This window comes from Cnephaeus nilssonii (assembly GCF_951640355.1).
Source record: "Cnephaeus nilssonii genome assembly, chromosome: 10".
NCBI classification, from domain to species: domain Eukaryota; kingdom Metazoa; phylum Chordata; class Mammalia; order Chiroptera; family Vespertilionidae; genus Cnephaeus; species Cnephaeus nilssonii.
In genome coordinates, this window is record NC_137081.1 from 3,053,629 (window position 1) to 3,068,332 (window position 14,704).

Genomic DNA, 14,704 nt, shown 5'->3' on the forward strand with positions numbered 1-14,704 from the left:
CGGCGGCCGCCACCCCCCCCCCCCCCCGCGGCGGCCCACGCCGAGCTCTGCGTCACTCGGCCGCGGGGGCGGCAGCCGGAGCGGCGCTGGTGGCGGAGCGGAATCTCCCGACGTGACAGCGCGGGGGCGGCGGCGGGGGCGGCGGGAGGGCGGGCGCCGCGCGCAGGGCGGAGGGAGCGGGGGGAGGAGGGGAGGGAGGCGGAGGGGGAGGGGAGGGAGGCGAGGGAGCGGGAGGGCGGGCCCGGCGGGGGAGGCGCCACGGCCGCAGCCCGCGCGCCCCGGAGCGGAGGAGCTGCCCCCCGCGCGGCTGGGCCAGAGCCGTCGGGGCTGCGGGCGGGAGGCGGGCGATCGGAGCCGGCGGGGAGCTGAGCGCGCGCCCGCCGCCGTCCCTTCCCCCCTCGATGGGAGCGGGGGCGTCCCGGCCGCCGCCGCAGTCTGTGCAGGGAGAGCCGGGGGCCGGCACCTCGGAGTCGGGGCTGAGCAGCCTTCGGGGGAGCGCGCGCCCGGACCGCTGGCCGAGTACGTACCGACCGCCGTCCGCGGGTGCGGGGCGCGCGGGCCCGGGGGGAGCGGGGGGGGACGGGCGTCCGTGGGAGCAGGCCCCGCGCCGCCGCCGCCGGGGGGAGAGGGCGGCATCCGGCTCGTGTGGGCGATTCCCGGAGAAACGCGGGGCGCGGGGGCCGCGAGACGGGGACGAGCCCGGCGGCGGGCCTGACTTGGGCGGCTCCGCTCCGGGGAGCCGGGGTGCCGATCCCTGCCCGCCCGGCGGGGTGGGCGCGCGGAGCCAGGGGCGGGGTGCGCGGGGTGCGCGCCCGGAGGCCCCCCCGGGCGGTCCCGGCGGGTGTGTGTACTTTGGGAAGTCCGGCGCGCACCGTCCCGGTTCGTCCCGGGCATCCTCGCCGAGCGGCGCTCTGGAGCGGAGGGAGTTTGCGGGAAGTGGCTGCAGAAACTTGGCACCGGGCGCCGGGAAGCGGGAGGCTCGGTGTGCTCGCCGAGGGCGAGAGTGGAATGTGCAAACACGTGGGCCACGCCAGGCTGGGGCGCAGAGGAGTGCGCCTTCCTCGGGGAGAAACTGCGATGCCATCCCAGGTGCAGGGTGCGCAGCCCCGGCTCCCCGGCTCCCCGGCTCCCCGGCTGGGCAGGGGAGAGGGCCCTCGGCCAGCCGCAGAGGGCGGGGCACGGAGCCCCGAGGAGGAGGGTGCCTCTCGGGTTCGCTCTGCGGCGGGGGATCGGAGCATTCCTTGACCTGCGTGTACTGCACTGACCTCTCGCACCAGCAGACCTCGGAAGCGTTCAAACTTTGGGGCTAGCTGTCATTTTACAATCTCATCCGAGTTAACCTGTCGCTACCAGTTGGTTTGCCAGTGACGTGTCTGCAAACTTGCAAACGTACGGAGTGCAAAGATCAGAAGCTGCAAGGGAAACTCAGGTCTTGTTTGAAAATATTTTGGCAGTTTTAATAGGTGATATTAGATTGCATAGGAACAGAGGAAGGAATTTAAAATGGATTAGTCACGTAGGAAATGCTAGGCTGTTTTGTTAGAAAAGTGTGCACGCAGTGAATTACCTCCTCAGGTCTTCACTTTTTGGAAGTTCCCCCCTGTGAAACAGCAGACGATGACATGCCATAACGTATGTGTGGGTTTCAGGAGAAATGCTGGCAGGGAGGATGCACAGGATTTACTTTCTTTCGGGTGGAGGCCGGTGTCTTCCTGAAGAGTTGAAAGAGCTGCTGCTAATCTAGGTGCCAGGCGAGTGGCCCTTGGGTGGGTTCAAGGCCATCCTTTTCCCTCCGTTTTTCGGTTAGAAAGACATTAAATATTGTCCTCTCATTGAGTTTTTAAAATTATGTTGTTCTTACGGGTGTTAATCCTGCACGTAAGGGTCCTTATAGGTGTCTGACAAGGTCAGCCTTCTTTATTCTTGTTTGAGTATAAGATACTGGAAAATTGGGTCTGGAAAAAAAATTATTTCAAGGAACCATTGAAAGGTTTCTTATTTTGATTTTATTTTTAGCATCTTGCACAAAAGTTAACATGCCATCTTGGTATTAGAAAAGTGTTTTCCTTGGCTATTATGATTTCCTGTTATATGTGAATATCAATAAGAAGAATAGGAGTAATAAAAACACTGAGGCGTACGTTTTATTTTATTTCATTCTGTCTCTGATTAAAATGACAAAAATCCTTAGGAATACTATAGCTGATATAAGGAAATATCAGCTTATATGTCTAGTAAATAATTTGCTGTGTTTAATAAATACTTTACATCTTGTGTTATTTCAGAATTATTGATAAAATTGAGTAATCTCAGCTAAATTAATTTTAAAATTTCCTTTTCGTGACTAGTAAATAACATCCATTGTTCTATAGGAAAGTTAATAGATCTTCATTCTCCTTGTTTAGAGAATAAGTTAAAGCATTAGATATTTTTTCTTTTTTACAAAATATTTTTATTGATTTCAGAGAGGGAGGGAGAGAGAGATAGAAACATCAATGATGAGAATCATTGATGAGCTTGATGAGCCCACAACCTGGACACGTACCCTGACTGGGAATCTAACCTGGCCTCATGGTTCCATAGGTCCACACTCAACCACGGAGCCACGCAGGCCAGGCAGATGTTTTCCTTTAATACCACTTTAAGGCATATTGGTTTGTTACTAAGGATTCTGGGGCTTTGCACTGTGGGTTCTTTGAAATAAGAAATTACATGTATTACAAAATGGGGGTTTGAAACCTTTGAAGAATTTATTGCATAAACTTGAAATATTTAAAGCAAAAGATGGTTGGATGGAAATAGAAGTATGTCGGGTTTTTGTGCCTGTTGACCCAGACACTGTCCTAAGACTTAGGCCTCATCTATTCCGTTGTAATAAATCTAATTGTTTTTGTTTGTGCTGTTCACGGGCATTATTGGAAATGAGAGCTCTGTAAAAACACCTTTAAACGTGAATCTGTATTCTGGATGCCACAGAAACGTGATATGTTTTATTTTCATGGAAATGACCATTTTATAGTATGTTTTGAACAGTTTAAGATCTTGCTAATGTATAATTAACTTGCGTACATACATTTCATTGTGGAGTTTTTAAAATGTGTTAAGGAATAAGTAATACCACTCAAGCATAACATGTTTGCTAGCCCCTTTGCTTTGGATTTATCTTGCCTACTTCTTTTACTCTTTTTAGTAGAATGAAGAATTGCACAGTTATATTAAATGCAGATTTCCTTTCTGAACTGACATGTTCAAAAACTAGTGCAATAGAATATACTCTCTTAAACTTAATGATGGAGCAAGTGGGAACTTAGAGAAGTTGATGCTGGGGAAAACAGTAATCCTTGTCTTGTCAGAATTCTCGCAGCTAAAAATACCGTTAAGCTTTCAGATAGTTTGTCATTTCTCAATATGTTGTATTTAGGAGGCTGCACATTAATATAAACAGTATGTTAATTTTATGATTTTTAAAGAGAACTTTCTGGAAAAGATGAAATTTAGATATACTGTGTGTATACTACATGATCGGAGGCCACGTATTGTGTGATGAATGAATGACGTGGCTGTTGGTTGTTTGAAGAATTTCCAGCCATATTGTATGATACTGATATTTACCTATTGGTATTATAGTTAGGTTAACATATAGTTATGGCTTAATTGCAAAATAAATCTGATTTACTTCTTTCTAATTTTGATAATTTTAAACTTACACTTTCATTAGAACTTTAAGGGGTCTGAAAGAATTTTTTTTCCATTCAGAATTCAGAAAAGAATCAATAGAGAAAAATATTTTAGGTTTCCCAAATTACCATTAATTTTACTAGAAGCTAATGTTTAATTCATAGCTATGACAGTATTAAAACCCAAAAATATCTTGATTTAAGATACATCACTGCATGCTTACTAACAAGTGCCTCTGGGTAAATCATTTGGTACTTGAAACATACACAGGAGGTTACTACCTAGGCCAGTGGTCGGCAAACCCCTTAGTCAGCAGAGCCAAATACCAACAGGACAACGGTTGAAATTTCTTTTGAGAGCCACATTTTTTAAACTTAAACTTCTTCTAACGCCACTTCTTCAAAATAGACTCGCCCAGGCCGTGGTATTTTCTGGAAGAGCCACCATCAAAGGGCCAAAGAGCCGCAGTTTGCCGACCACGGACCGAGGCCAGCCCCTCAGTCACGATGTAACTGAGCCACGTTGATTATGTTGGCGGAGCTCTGGGCCGAGGAAGAAGTGAGAAGAACCCACTTCCTAGGTGTAAGGCCCAGCCTTCCCCAAGCCAAATTCTTCTTGTAACCCTTTCAGCTGCAGCCTTTCAGTGTACCCAGTGCCCCTTCTCCCAGGCCTTCAGGCCACCCTCCTCCGAGGGAGCGAGCGAGGGGGCACCTCAGGGCCCTCCAGTGTAGTCTCTGCCCGCAGCGCGCCTGCCCTCCCTCACCCTGGCCCTCGCTGTCTTTCCCTCCGCTGGTGTGCTTCTAGATGTGGAGAGGAGAACAAACCGGCGGAACTAATTCACCTTAATCTGTAATGACTCAGAAGCTAACTCTTCCCGAGTTTTTTCACATTTTGTATGGGTCTGTAAGAGGTTGCTGTTAACAGGTAATTTTAAAGTAAAAGTTTCAGGCAGCATTGGGAGGGAGGAATTTATAGTTCTCTGCGTAAGTAAGCCACATCTTACTGGAGTTAGCCCCGGTTTCTCTCCACTCCTGGGTGAGTGTCTCTTTGGAATGCCATAGATTTCATAAACGTGTGCGTATATACACACTATGTGTGTGTGTGTGTGTGTGTGTGTGTAGATATAGATGCGTGAAATATCTATATACGTTTCCTACATCATGAAGAGGAGGATTTAAGAGTGGTGATTATGAAACCATCTGAATATAATGATCACTTATAAGACTGATATTTGTTGTTTGGGGATAGTTTGTACTGCGTTTTAATTTATAGGAACCATAAAGAGAAAGACCTAGGATCTCTCATGACTGAAATTGACTTTTTAAAATACGGCTGGGGCTGGACTGTCATATGTATATTATAGCACTAACCAGGTGGAGTTCTTATATTTGGGAGAGGACCCTTCGATCTCTTGGGGAAGATATCCGTGCTATGGGAGCTCAGCATATAGCCTGATAAGAAAGAGGAAGTCTTGAGGATGAGAGCATGAGGAGGGCTGTAGTTTGTAAAGTAGCAGGAGGTGCTGTTCTTAGATTGCTAATTCACTGGGACACCGATCCGAAGGCATCCCTTTTGGATATGAAAGAAGCTGCTGGTCAGAGTCTAACTCAAACATTGGGTTTCACGTAACAGCAGCCTTTATGGAGACGATAGTGAACACTGTGCTAGGAACAGAGGGGGACAGAGGATGAAAGACCACGTTCCTGCCCTCGGGGAGCTGAGCCCTCACCACTCCTGCTTAGTCCTTGAACCACAAGGAAGCACTTGATAGGCTACGGGAAGCCACTTCCCCGACATCCTCCGCGCTGGGATGTGGGGATTCAGGGCAGGACAGAGGCCTTGCATGGTCACCTGGGAAAAGAACGATTCCTTCCTTCCTGCCTCGGTCTGTTCCAAGCTTCAGCCTGCGTATGGCCCCACAGCTCACTCTCAAAACTCGCCCGTGACTACTGGCCTCTCTAACCTCTCCGCAGCTTGACACCAGTCCTTGAAATGCTTTCACCTAGACTTACACGGTGTCTACCCTCCCTTCCCTTGGCAGTTCTTTGCAAAACTTTAATTCAAAGTTTTAAATTCGATCTCTTTTCTACTGTCTTTTGATATTCTCCCTGGATGAGCACATCCACTCCCAAGCTCCCGTCACGGCCTCTAGGAGACTGCCCTCCAGATTGCTAACTGCAGCTGGAGGAGGGCCCCGGGCCCGGGGCCGGGGTCATTGCCAAGTGCTCTCAGATCCAAGTGCACACAAGCGCTGGCTGCGGAGTCAGATGCCTCTCACGCAGGTCCAGTTTGCAAATGAAAAGTAAGCACGTCATGACTTAATAAAATATAGTCTCTTAGTTAAAAGTATAACCAAAGTCATAGTAGTCGTCATATGCATTCTCAATCAACAAATACTACAAGTAGAACTAGCAACGAATATTTGCAACTTTGTATTTAAAGTGATTTTCTTACCTGAAAAGTTTGAAAACCATTAGCTCAAAACATTTTTCTGATAATTCAGCATTTCAACTACTACTTGGGGATTATCAAAATCTCAAAATGGGTAAGTCCGAAAGCAAGGATGTTTATCTTACCTTCCTGCCTTCTTCCAGACTCCCAAATTTATTCTTTCCAACTTTATTTCTCTCGTTGCACCACTACTCTCCCAGTTTCCTGAATTAACGGAAGTGGGGTTGCATCTTTGTGTTTTCCTCTTCCTTCCGCAAATCTGCGTGTCCTTAAGCCACAGCATCACCCTTCTTCTTTCTCTGCCCCCAAAGCACCGCGTTCTAGTTCTCAAGCGTCTTGTCCCAACAACTCCCTCACCTCCTCACTGCAGTGTCAGCTTCCATTTCCTCAAGCACAGGGTGGCTCTTCGCTCACCTGTGCCACGTCTCCCCTTAGAGAAAGAAGTCCAAACCGCTCATCGGGGCGTCCCAGGCCCACACCTGCCTTCCCCGCTCGCTCTCTGGCCCCTGTGATGCCCCTGCGCTCCTACCCGCCAGATGCACTGAGCATTCCTCACACGTGCCTCCTGCTTCCCCGCCCCCAGGCCAGGCAGCCTTCTCCCCTCACACCTCCGAGGCCTTTTCCAAAAAGCCGCCCACACCCGTGGCTGTGGGCATGCTCTCCTCTGAGCTCCACAGAATGCTCTCTCTCACTGAAGTCTGCCAGCGACTGAGCTGGTCCTGGGGATTCAGAGGGAAGGTGGGCTCGCCCGGAGAACAGTGAAGAGGGAGGAGACAAACACACTTCACGCTGTGACGGATGCTGTGAAGTGGCACACGGGAGGAGACATGAACTGCCGAGTGGATCTGCTGTGCTGCCGGCTCCCTGTGCAGAGTGTGTGAGGAGAGATGCAGTTAGATGCAGGCTTTCTCTTGATGCATTTGACCTTCATGTTGAAGCATGAATAGAGTTTGTAAAAACAGAAAATCTCACCGTATAAAAATTTTCTTTTACATTAAATCTAATTAATATATGAAGTGGTGGGTGTTTAAAGGATCACAACACACTGTTGTAGGACACTGAAGCCTTCTCCTGCTGCCAAAGCTCAGGGAGAAAACTCCTTTCCCAGCAGGCAGTGCGGCCTCAGGAAGCCCCTGGGCTCTGAGTTCACCTCCTTCGCTGTCAGCTGGTATCCTGACTTTGGAAATACACACTTGGTCCTGTCGGTCCTTACAGAGCTTTATACTCACAACTACTTTCTCACCAGCACCGAGCGTTTTCTCCTGGGAACTAGGGAGTTTCCTTTATTTCTGGGTAAAGATGAGAAAGGATAAACAGCTGAAAATGAATATATTCTAAAATCGTTGCCTTTTCTCAGAAGAATAAAACCAAAGTTTGGGTCTTTAGTTCTCCTTTTAAGTTCCTTTTTAGATTTTATTTGCCTAACATTTTTTTCTTATTGCTCATAAAAGGATTCAAAAACTCCATTCTAGATTTTCCCAGATACTCTTTCCTCTATTCCATAACTTGGGGGAGTACATAGGATGAGATAGGTAATTGATGATATCATAACCTTGCAAAGTTACAGCCCTCTTGTAAAAAGGATTTGGTGTGTGTGTGTGCGCGCACATAGGTGTGTATGCGTATTTGTGTGCTGTTGACTTGAGAGCCTGTGGAGCTATTGCGTTAGGGGTGTGATGGGAAATTAAGTTCCTGTCCTTCCGCCGTAGGCAGTCCCTAGAAGCCTTTGTTTGGTGTAACGGTGGGAAACAGAATTGAGCTCGTGTCTGTCACTCCTGAGAGCTGCGTTTTTGTGGGTCAGTTCCCAGCTGGGTGATACTCGGGAGGGGAGGGCCAGCAGACCATTCCGTGGGGACGGGAAGATGCAAGAGTGTCCTTGTCCAGTGGACCGAGGTGACGTGGTTGTGAAGGCGGACCTTAAGAGCCCGGATGATCACAACAGAGAGGAGTGTGTGGTGCCCAGAGGGGTTACTGAACAGGGGTCTTCTCGTGGGGTTTGCCGGAGAAGTCTCTCGGAAAGTCATCAGTTCACATGGCAATACCCCTCTCCAAGAAAAAACCTTAAAAGTTGAGGAGTCCTAGCTGATCAAAGCAGATTGTGGGTGACCAGGGGTTGCAGGAGTGGGGCCTCCCAGGAGCCAGCCTAGCGTGGCAGGGAGAGGCGCTCTCCCGGGAAAGGGTGGCCGAGACGCGCATCCAGGGGCGCATTCTGAAGGATGGCCTGGAGCACGAGGCCCAGGTTTGGTCTGGCATTCCTCTGCTGGCCCCCTCCCCAGTGGATGAGGGCTCCGTACTGTTTGCACTGGAGATGGAGCTTCCATTTCCTCTGCATTCTTTTCGCCTTCTGTAATTCTCTCCAGAGGCCGCAGGGGCCTCCCGTCCTAAGAGGGTGCGTTATTACAAGTTTGCTTCTCTGAAATGGAAGTACCGGCCCACACCTTTGTATGTGGGAGGTCTCCAGGCAACTGTGAAGGCTGCGGAGAGGTCAACAAGTGCTTTGCCGGGTCTTGTTCTTTCTCTCTAAAGGCGGCTTCTCTGTCTTGCGTGGCTCTGCCCTTTCCGTCTCCTCCGTGGCTCTGTCTTGGGCTCTCTCGCCCTCCCTGGTGTCAGCCTGTGTCTCTGACCCGTATACGCACTGAGACCCCAGCGCTGTGCCATGAAGTGCAGTGTGTTTGGAGGACATCCCGTCGTCCTGATTTGTCTGTGTCCCCAAGGCCTGTCACAGCCTAGACTCTCCCGTCGTCATCCATCGCTCCTTTCTTCCTGGGACGTGAGCACGTAGGCCGAAGGAGCACCAGGTCTTGTCATGGATTGTTGGAAGGCTTCCTGCCTTTTTCTCTTGTTCCTAAGATACCGTCTCTGTCTTCTCGCCTGCAGTTCATCCTGAAGGCTCTCGCTTCCTCTGCCTACCAGACTGATGTGGCTGGTTTTTCTTTATAGAATGGGACTCACTAAACCTACCTTGCCGGTTAGACATAATGAATGTAACGTACAGTGTTTATCATATTGTCCGGCACAAAGTAAGCATTCAGCGAATGGTGGAGTACTAGGCTTCTTACCTCCTGGACTGGAGTATCCCTCGCTTCCCCTCGGTGTGCACACCGTGGACGCGGCGAAGTGAGTAGTCAGAAACACGCTACGGCGCCCTGAGAACCTGGGTTGGAGGCCCTAGACTTCTGCTCAACGAGCAGTGAGCTCACAGGCAGGGCTGAGCCTTTGGCTTTCTCTCTTTAAAATGGAAACAGGCCCGTGGGGTTGTGGGGAGAGCAGAAGGAGATGACTCTGTGCAGGGGGCACGGTTCCTTCACAGGCCGTAGCTGTGCTGATGCGTGTGGCTCTGCACTTCCCACCCCGCATGCCCAGATCCCAGAGTGGCTGCGAGTCCTGGCTGAGGAGTCTGGGGCCGGGTGATGAGTCTCTCCCCTCTTCCCTTCAGGCTAAGCACCGGCGCCGGGATGGCTGCGGCCTTGCCGCGGACGCTGGGGGAGCTGCAGCTGTACAGAATCCTGCAGAAGGCCAACCTGCTGTCCTACTTTGACGCCTTCATCCAGCAAGGCGGCGATGACGTGCAGCAGCTCTGCGAAGCCGGGGAAGAGGAGTTCCTGGAAATCATGGCCCTCGTGGGCATGGCCAGCAAGCCCCTGCACGTCCGCAGGCTGCAGAAGGCGCTGCGGGACTGGGTCACCAACCCCGGCCTCTTCAACCAGCCGCTCACCTCCCTGCCCGTGAGCAGCATACCCATCTACAAGCTGCCGGAGGGCTCGCCCACGTGGCTGGGCATATCCTGTGCCAGCTACGACCGGGGCAGCGGCGCCCGGGAGCCGCACGTCAAGGTGCCCAAGTGCGCGGCCATCACGTGCGTGCAGAGCCCGGGCCCGGGCAAGCCCGACGGGGCGGGCAGCTTGGCGCTGCAAGGGGTCGGGGAGTCCAGACTCTGGCAGGGCCCCCACGGCACGGAGAGCGAGCACAGCCTGTCCCCCGCCGACCTGGGCTCCCCCGCGTCCCCCAAGGAGAGCAGCGAGGCCCTGGACGCCGCCGCCGCGCTCTCGGTGGCCGAGTGCGTGGAGCGCATGGCCGCCTCGCTGCCCCGGAGCGACCCGGGCGAAGTGAAGGAGCTGCTGAAAGCCAACAAGAAGCTGGCCAAGATGATCGGCCACATCTTCGAGATGAGCGACGAGGACCCCCGCAAAGAGGAGGAGATCCGCAAGTACAGCGCCATCTACGGCAGGTTTGACTCCAAGCGCAAGGATGGCAAGCACCTCACGCTGCACGAGGTAAGGGCGGTGGGGGGTTGGGGGGCTGTTGTGCTGCTGGGAGAAGAGCCGGGGACAGCGCCCAGGGGCCCCCTGACAGCAGCGATAGGCGGGGAGGTCTTCGCCAAAGAGGCCGTGTCTCCTGTGCTGGGGTGTTTTCATGTGGAGCTCAAACATGAGCTTCAGAACTACAGTGCAGGGTAACTTAGAAAAATGTCAGAATGTAAACAGTGAAACCACCAAGTCTTTGCATTTACAAAGCAGTTTTTTTTTTATCATTAAATAGGATTTAAATGTGACCATTCATTTAAAAAAATTTTTTTGTAGACATTCTTTTAGAAAAAAAATTGTGGAAATAGCAATTTTCAGCTAGCGTAGAAAGCCAATTAGATGACTGTTGGAAGAATTATTATAACTTCGGTTTCATTTATCTGGACTTAGATTGTTTTGGTTTGATATTTGGCATTAAAAGTCCTCGTTGTTTTCTCCTCCTCGCACTCTATCTGGAACTGCTCCGCTGTGTGTGAGATGCATATGTATCTCTTGCATTTGCTCCCTTTCTCTTGTCCACCTGGCCAACACACCGTCTTAAGATTGAGCTCAAGCATAAGCTCAACTCTGATCCGTTTGCCTTCCGTCCCAGTGACCTCTCCCTTCCATGTTTGTCCCCACATACACTTCTGTCGCAGTAACGCCAGCTCTTAGTGTGCTCATTTGTACACTGCTCTGTCCCTCTCAGTCTATGTGGGTTTCGTGAAGGCTGAGAGAATGTCTCATTCATTTTATGTCCTCAGAACCTAACATACCCAACCAATGCTTGAAAAATAAATGCATTTTCAAAACTTTAGGAAGATATTCTATAGTTAAAATTTTAATAGCCGTTTATCCTTTACAAGAAAGAAATAAGCCCTGTTTGAAAATATGTTCCGTTGGATGCAGAATTCCATGTTAGAAACATGAGATCTTTCCCCCAGTACAGACTTGTACTGTAACAATTAAAAAGAATATATACTCAGGCAAAAGTAGTCAGGTATTGCAAAGGATGTCAAGTGACTGAATCTGTAAACTTTGAGATACTTTTCTTTACATATACAAATATGGGATCATATTTTGCACACTGTCCGCCAAGTTCCTTTCTTTTTAACATTTAACATGCACACACAGTACAATATACTATTAGATATTTTTTAAGTCAGTACACACAGAGTTACCTTATTTATGGGTTGCATGTTTTTCTATAGACTATATGCCAACATCTAAGATTATGGGGGTCAAAGGATTTATAAATTTAATATTTTAGTAGATACTGCTAAATTACCTTCTAAAAGCTGCAATAGTTTACATCTTCACTATCATTATATGCAAGTGTCCATTTCTCTACACTTTTGCTAATATTGTGTTTATCATTCTATTTTAGATTTAAAAAAATTGTTTTCAATTACAGTTTGCATTCAGTATTATTTTGTACTAGAGGCCCAGTGCACGAAAATTCCTGTACTCGGGGGGTTCCCTCAGCTCGGCCTGTGCCCTCTCACAGTCCGGGAGCCCTCAGGGGATGTGCTACTGAAGGCCGCAGCCTGGCCTCCCTCTGTGGGAGGCGTTCGGGCAGGCGATCAGGGGACGGCACCACCTCCATCACCCCGCTGCTGCCGCTGCCGCTGCCGCCGGCCTCCCTCTGTGGGAGGCGACCAGGCGGCCGATCAGGGGACAGCGCCAGCGGGCGCAGCCCCCCCCCCCCATCGCCCCTCCGCCAACCCTGGTCGCTGCCGCGCCCCTCACCCCCCATCGCCTTCCCTTCCCTCTGCCCGCTGGCATGCGCCTTGGCTGGCCTGGCACCACCTGCTCGCCAGCCCCGCCCTCCGCTGACTGGTCGTTTGCCATTCGGTCGATTTGCATATTACGCTTTTATTATATAGGATTAGTTTTAGGTGTAGAGCATAGTGGTTTACAAAGTGTTCCCCCCAATATTTCCAGTGCCCACGTGGCACCATAAATAGTTATTACAATATTATTGACTATTATCCTTTTAATCTTTGCCAGTCTAGTTAGTAGAGGAAAATTTTTCATTGCTCATATTTACTTTGCTTAGTGAGGATAAATAATATCTTTTAATATGTTTTACAGACATTCAATTTTATGTTTATACTAGAGGCCCAGTGCATGATTTAATCACGCACCTGGTGCACCAGCGGGCTGGCTGTCCGCCGGTGCACCAGGCCTTCCGAAAGCCTCCGGCGCGGCGGAGGCTTTCGAAAGGCCTTGTGCCGGAGCAGACAGCCGGCCAGCTCCCCCGCTTTGGCTTTTGATCGCGGGGGAGCTGGCCGGCTGTCCGCCGGTGCACCAGGCCTTCCGAAAGCCTCCGGTGCAGCCATGGCACAGACGCTGAGCTCGTGGCGCCACTGGCGCCGCGAGCTCAGTGTCCTACTGGCCCAATCAGCTACCCCGGCCACCCTGAGTCCCGCCCCCTGCGCCTCCTGCTGGCCCAATCGTGGGCGTAGCAGAGTGATGGTAATTTACATATTACCATTTTATTATGTAGGATTTTTGTTTTAATATTGAGATTGTTTGTCTTACCAGTAAAAAATTGATTGGTAAGAACAATTTTAAACATATTAAATTTTTGTCTTGTGTTGTAAACATTTTCCCAGATTCTCATTTGTCCTTTGACCTTCCAGACTGTTTGCCCTGTGGAAGTTTAATTTTATGTAAGAATCCCTATTGTCTTGTGTGAGTTCAGCAGTCTAATTCCCCAGCCCTTCCCCAGTCTAGAGCTATGCTAATTAACTTAGCGAGATAATATAGTTTGGTGTCTGGAAAGGCAAGTGCCCCTCCAGTAGTCTTGTATTTCAGTTTGTATTTTTTCAGGTGATCTTATCCATTTCTCCTTCCAAATGAAATTTTTTAATGCATTTGTCACATTTTCCAAAAATTTCTGGTGGTATTTTCAGTATAAATGCCTTAAAAGTACAGATTAATTTGTAAAAAAAAAATTTTTTTTTAATGACATATTTACAAAACTCCCATATAGTGTATGTATTTACTCATTTAGATCTTTTATATTCCTTGGTAATTTTTAAAGTTTTTAATTCACATAAGTTTTGCATATTTCTTTTTAGGTAATATACTATGCATTATATATGTATGTTAATGTCTATATTATATATATATATATATGTAAATTTAATTCATTTATATAGAATATACAAATATCCTAATATATAAAAAGCCAGGGGCCGTCGCAACCAAAACAATTGGATAGACAACTGAACAGCAGGCTGCGTGGGGCAACCAGGCTGGCAGGGTGGCAGTTGGGGGTGACCAGGCCAGCGGGGGGGGGCAGTTGGGGGCGACCAGGCCAGCAAGGGGGCAGTTGGGGGCGACCAGGCCAGCAGGGGGGCAGTTGGGGGTGACCTGGCTGGCAGGGGGGGCAGTTGGGGGTGACCAGGCTGGCAGAAGGGGGCAGTTGGGGGCGACCAGGCCGGCAGGGGGGGCAGTAAGGGGTGACCAGGCCAGCAGGGGGGCAGTTGGGGGCAACCAGGGGGGGCAGTAAGGGGTGACCAGGTCAGCAGGGGGGCAGTTGGGGGCAACCAGGCTGGCAGGGGGGGCAGTTAGGGGCAATCAGGCCGGCAGGCAGGTGCCAGCCATCCCGGATTGTGAGAAGGATGTCCGACTGCCGGTTTAGGCCCAATCCCCGGAATTAACAAAAGTACTTAATCACAGTGAACCTGTGATTTGATCTATTTTGGGCGTATCCTTTTGCAGATGTTATGCCTTATTGTTGCCATACAATAACTGACTCTCGAGAACTTGTAAGTAGAGCTAGAAAGTACATTTAGTGTTATAATTTGGAAATACCTGGACACTTTCACTACCTGTGAACCAATAAAAGAGCCTATTAAAAGGCTATTATGGTTGTCAGTATTAGAAAACAAAGAGCATAACTTGTTGGCAATTCTATTTCATGCTTTAATCCAGCTTTCATATAGTTTTTAAAACAGCAGATGAAACACTAAGTTCGTTAAAAGACCTGTATTTTTTATTAGAGCAGAAGTATGTTAAAGAGATGACTTTAATAAACCAAATCGACCTCACATTTTTAAAAAAGAACCCACTATAACCTATTTTTAAAATACCCAAAACGAATAATTTCACACTTGGCTTTGCTAAGGGGCTGTTTGCTTCTTTAGATAAAGAGGTACAGATGGTATTTAAGTAATAAAACCGTGGTGGTTTTCCCAAAATAAGGGGACACTTAACATGAATGCTAGTAGGCTGAGATGTGGGGTGAGGGCTTTGGAAGATGTGACTTGTGTTTTTGAAAC

General features: G+C 49.4%; 1 protein-coding gene across 2 annotated transcripts in view; it reads left to right on the plus strand.

The window, feature by feature from the left end:
• Window positions 1-254: 254 nt before the first annotated feature.
• Window positions 255-14,704, plus strand: part of NAB1 (NGFI-A binding protein 1) — a 45,768-nt gene continuing 31,318 nt past the window's right edge. For both annotated transcript variants that reach the window (XM_079782751.1, XM_079782752.1), the window contains exons 1-2: window positions 255-519; window positions 9,566-10,403. In XM_079782751.1, coding sequence (XP_079638877.1) covers window positions 9,585-10,403 — 819 coding nt within the window. In that variant the 5' untranslated portion in view covers window positions 255-519; window positions 9,566-9,584. The remainder of the gene's footprint in view (window positions 520-9,565; window positions 10,404-14,704) is intronic.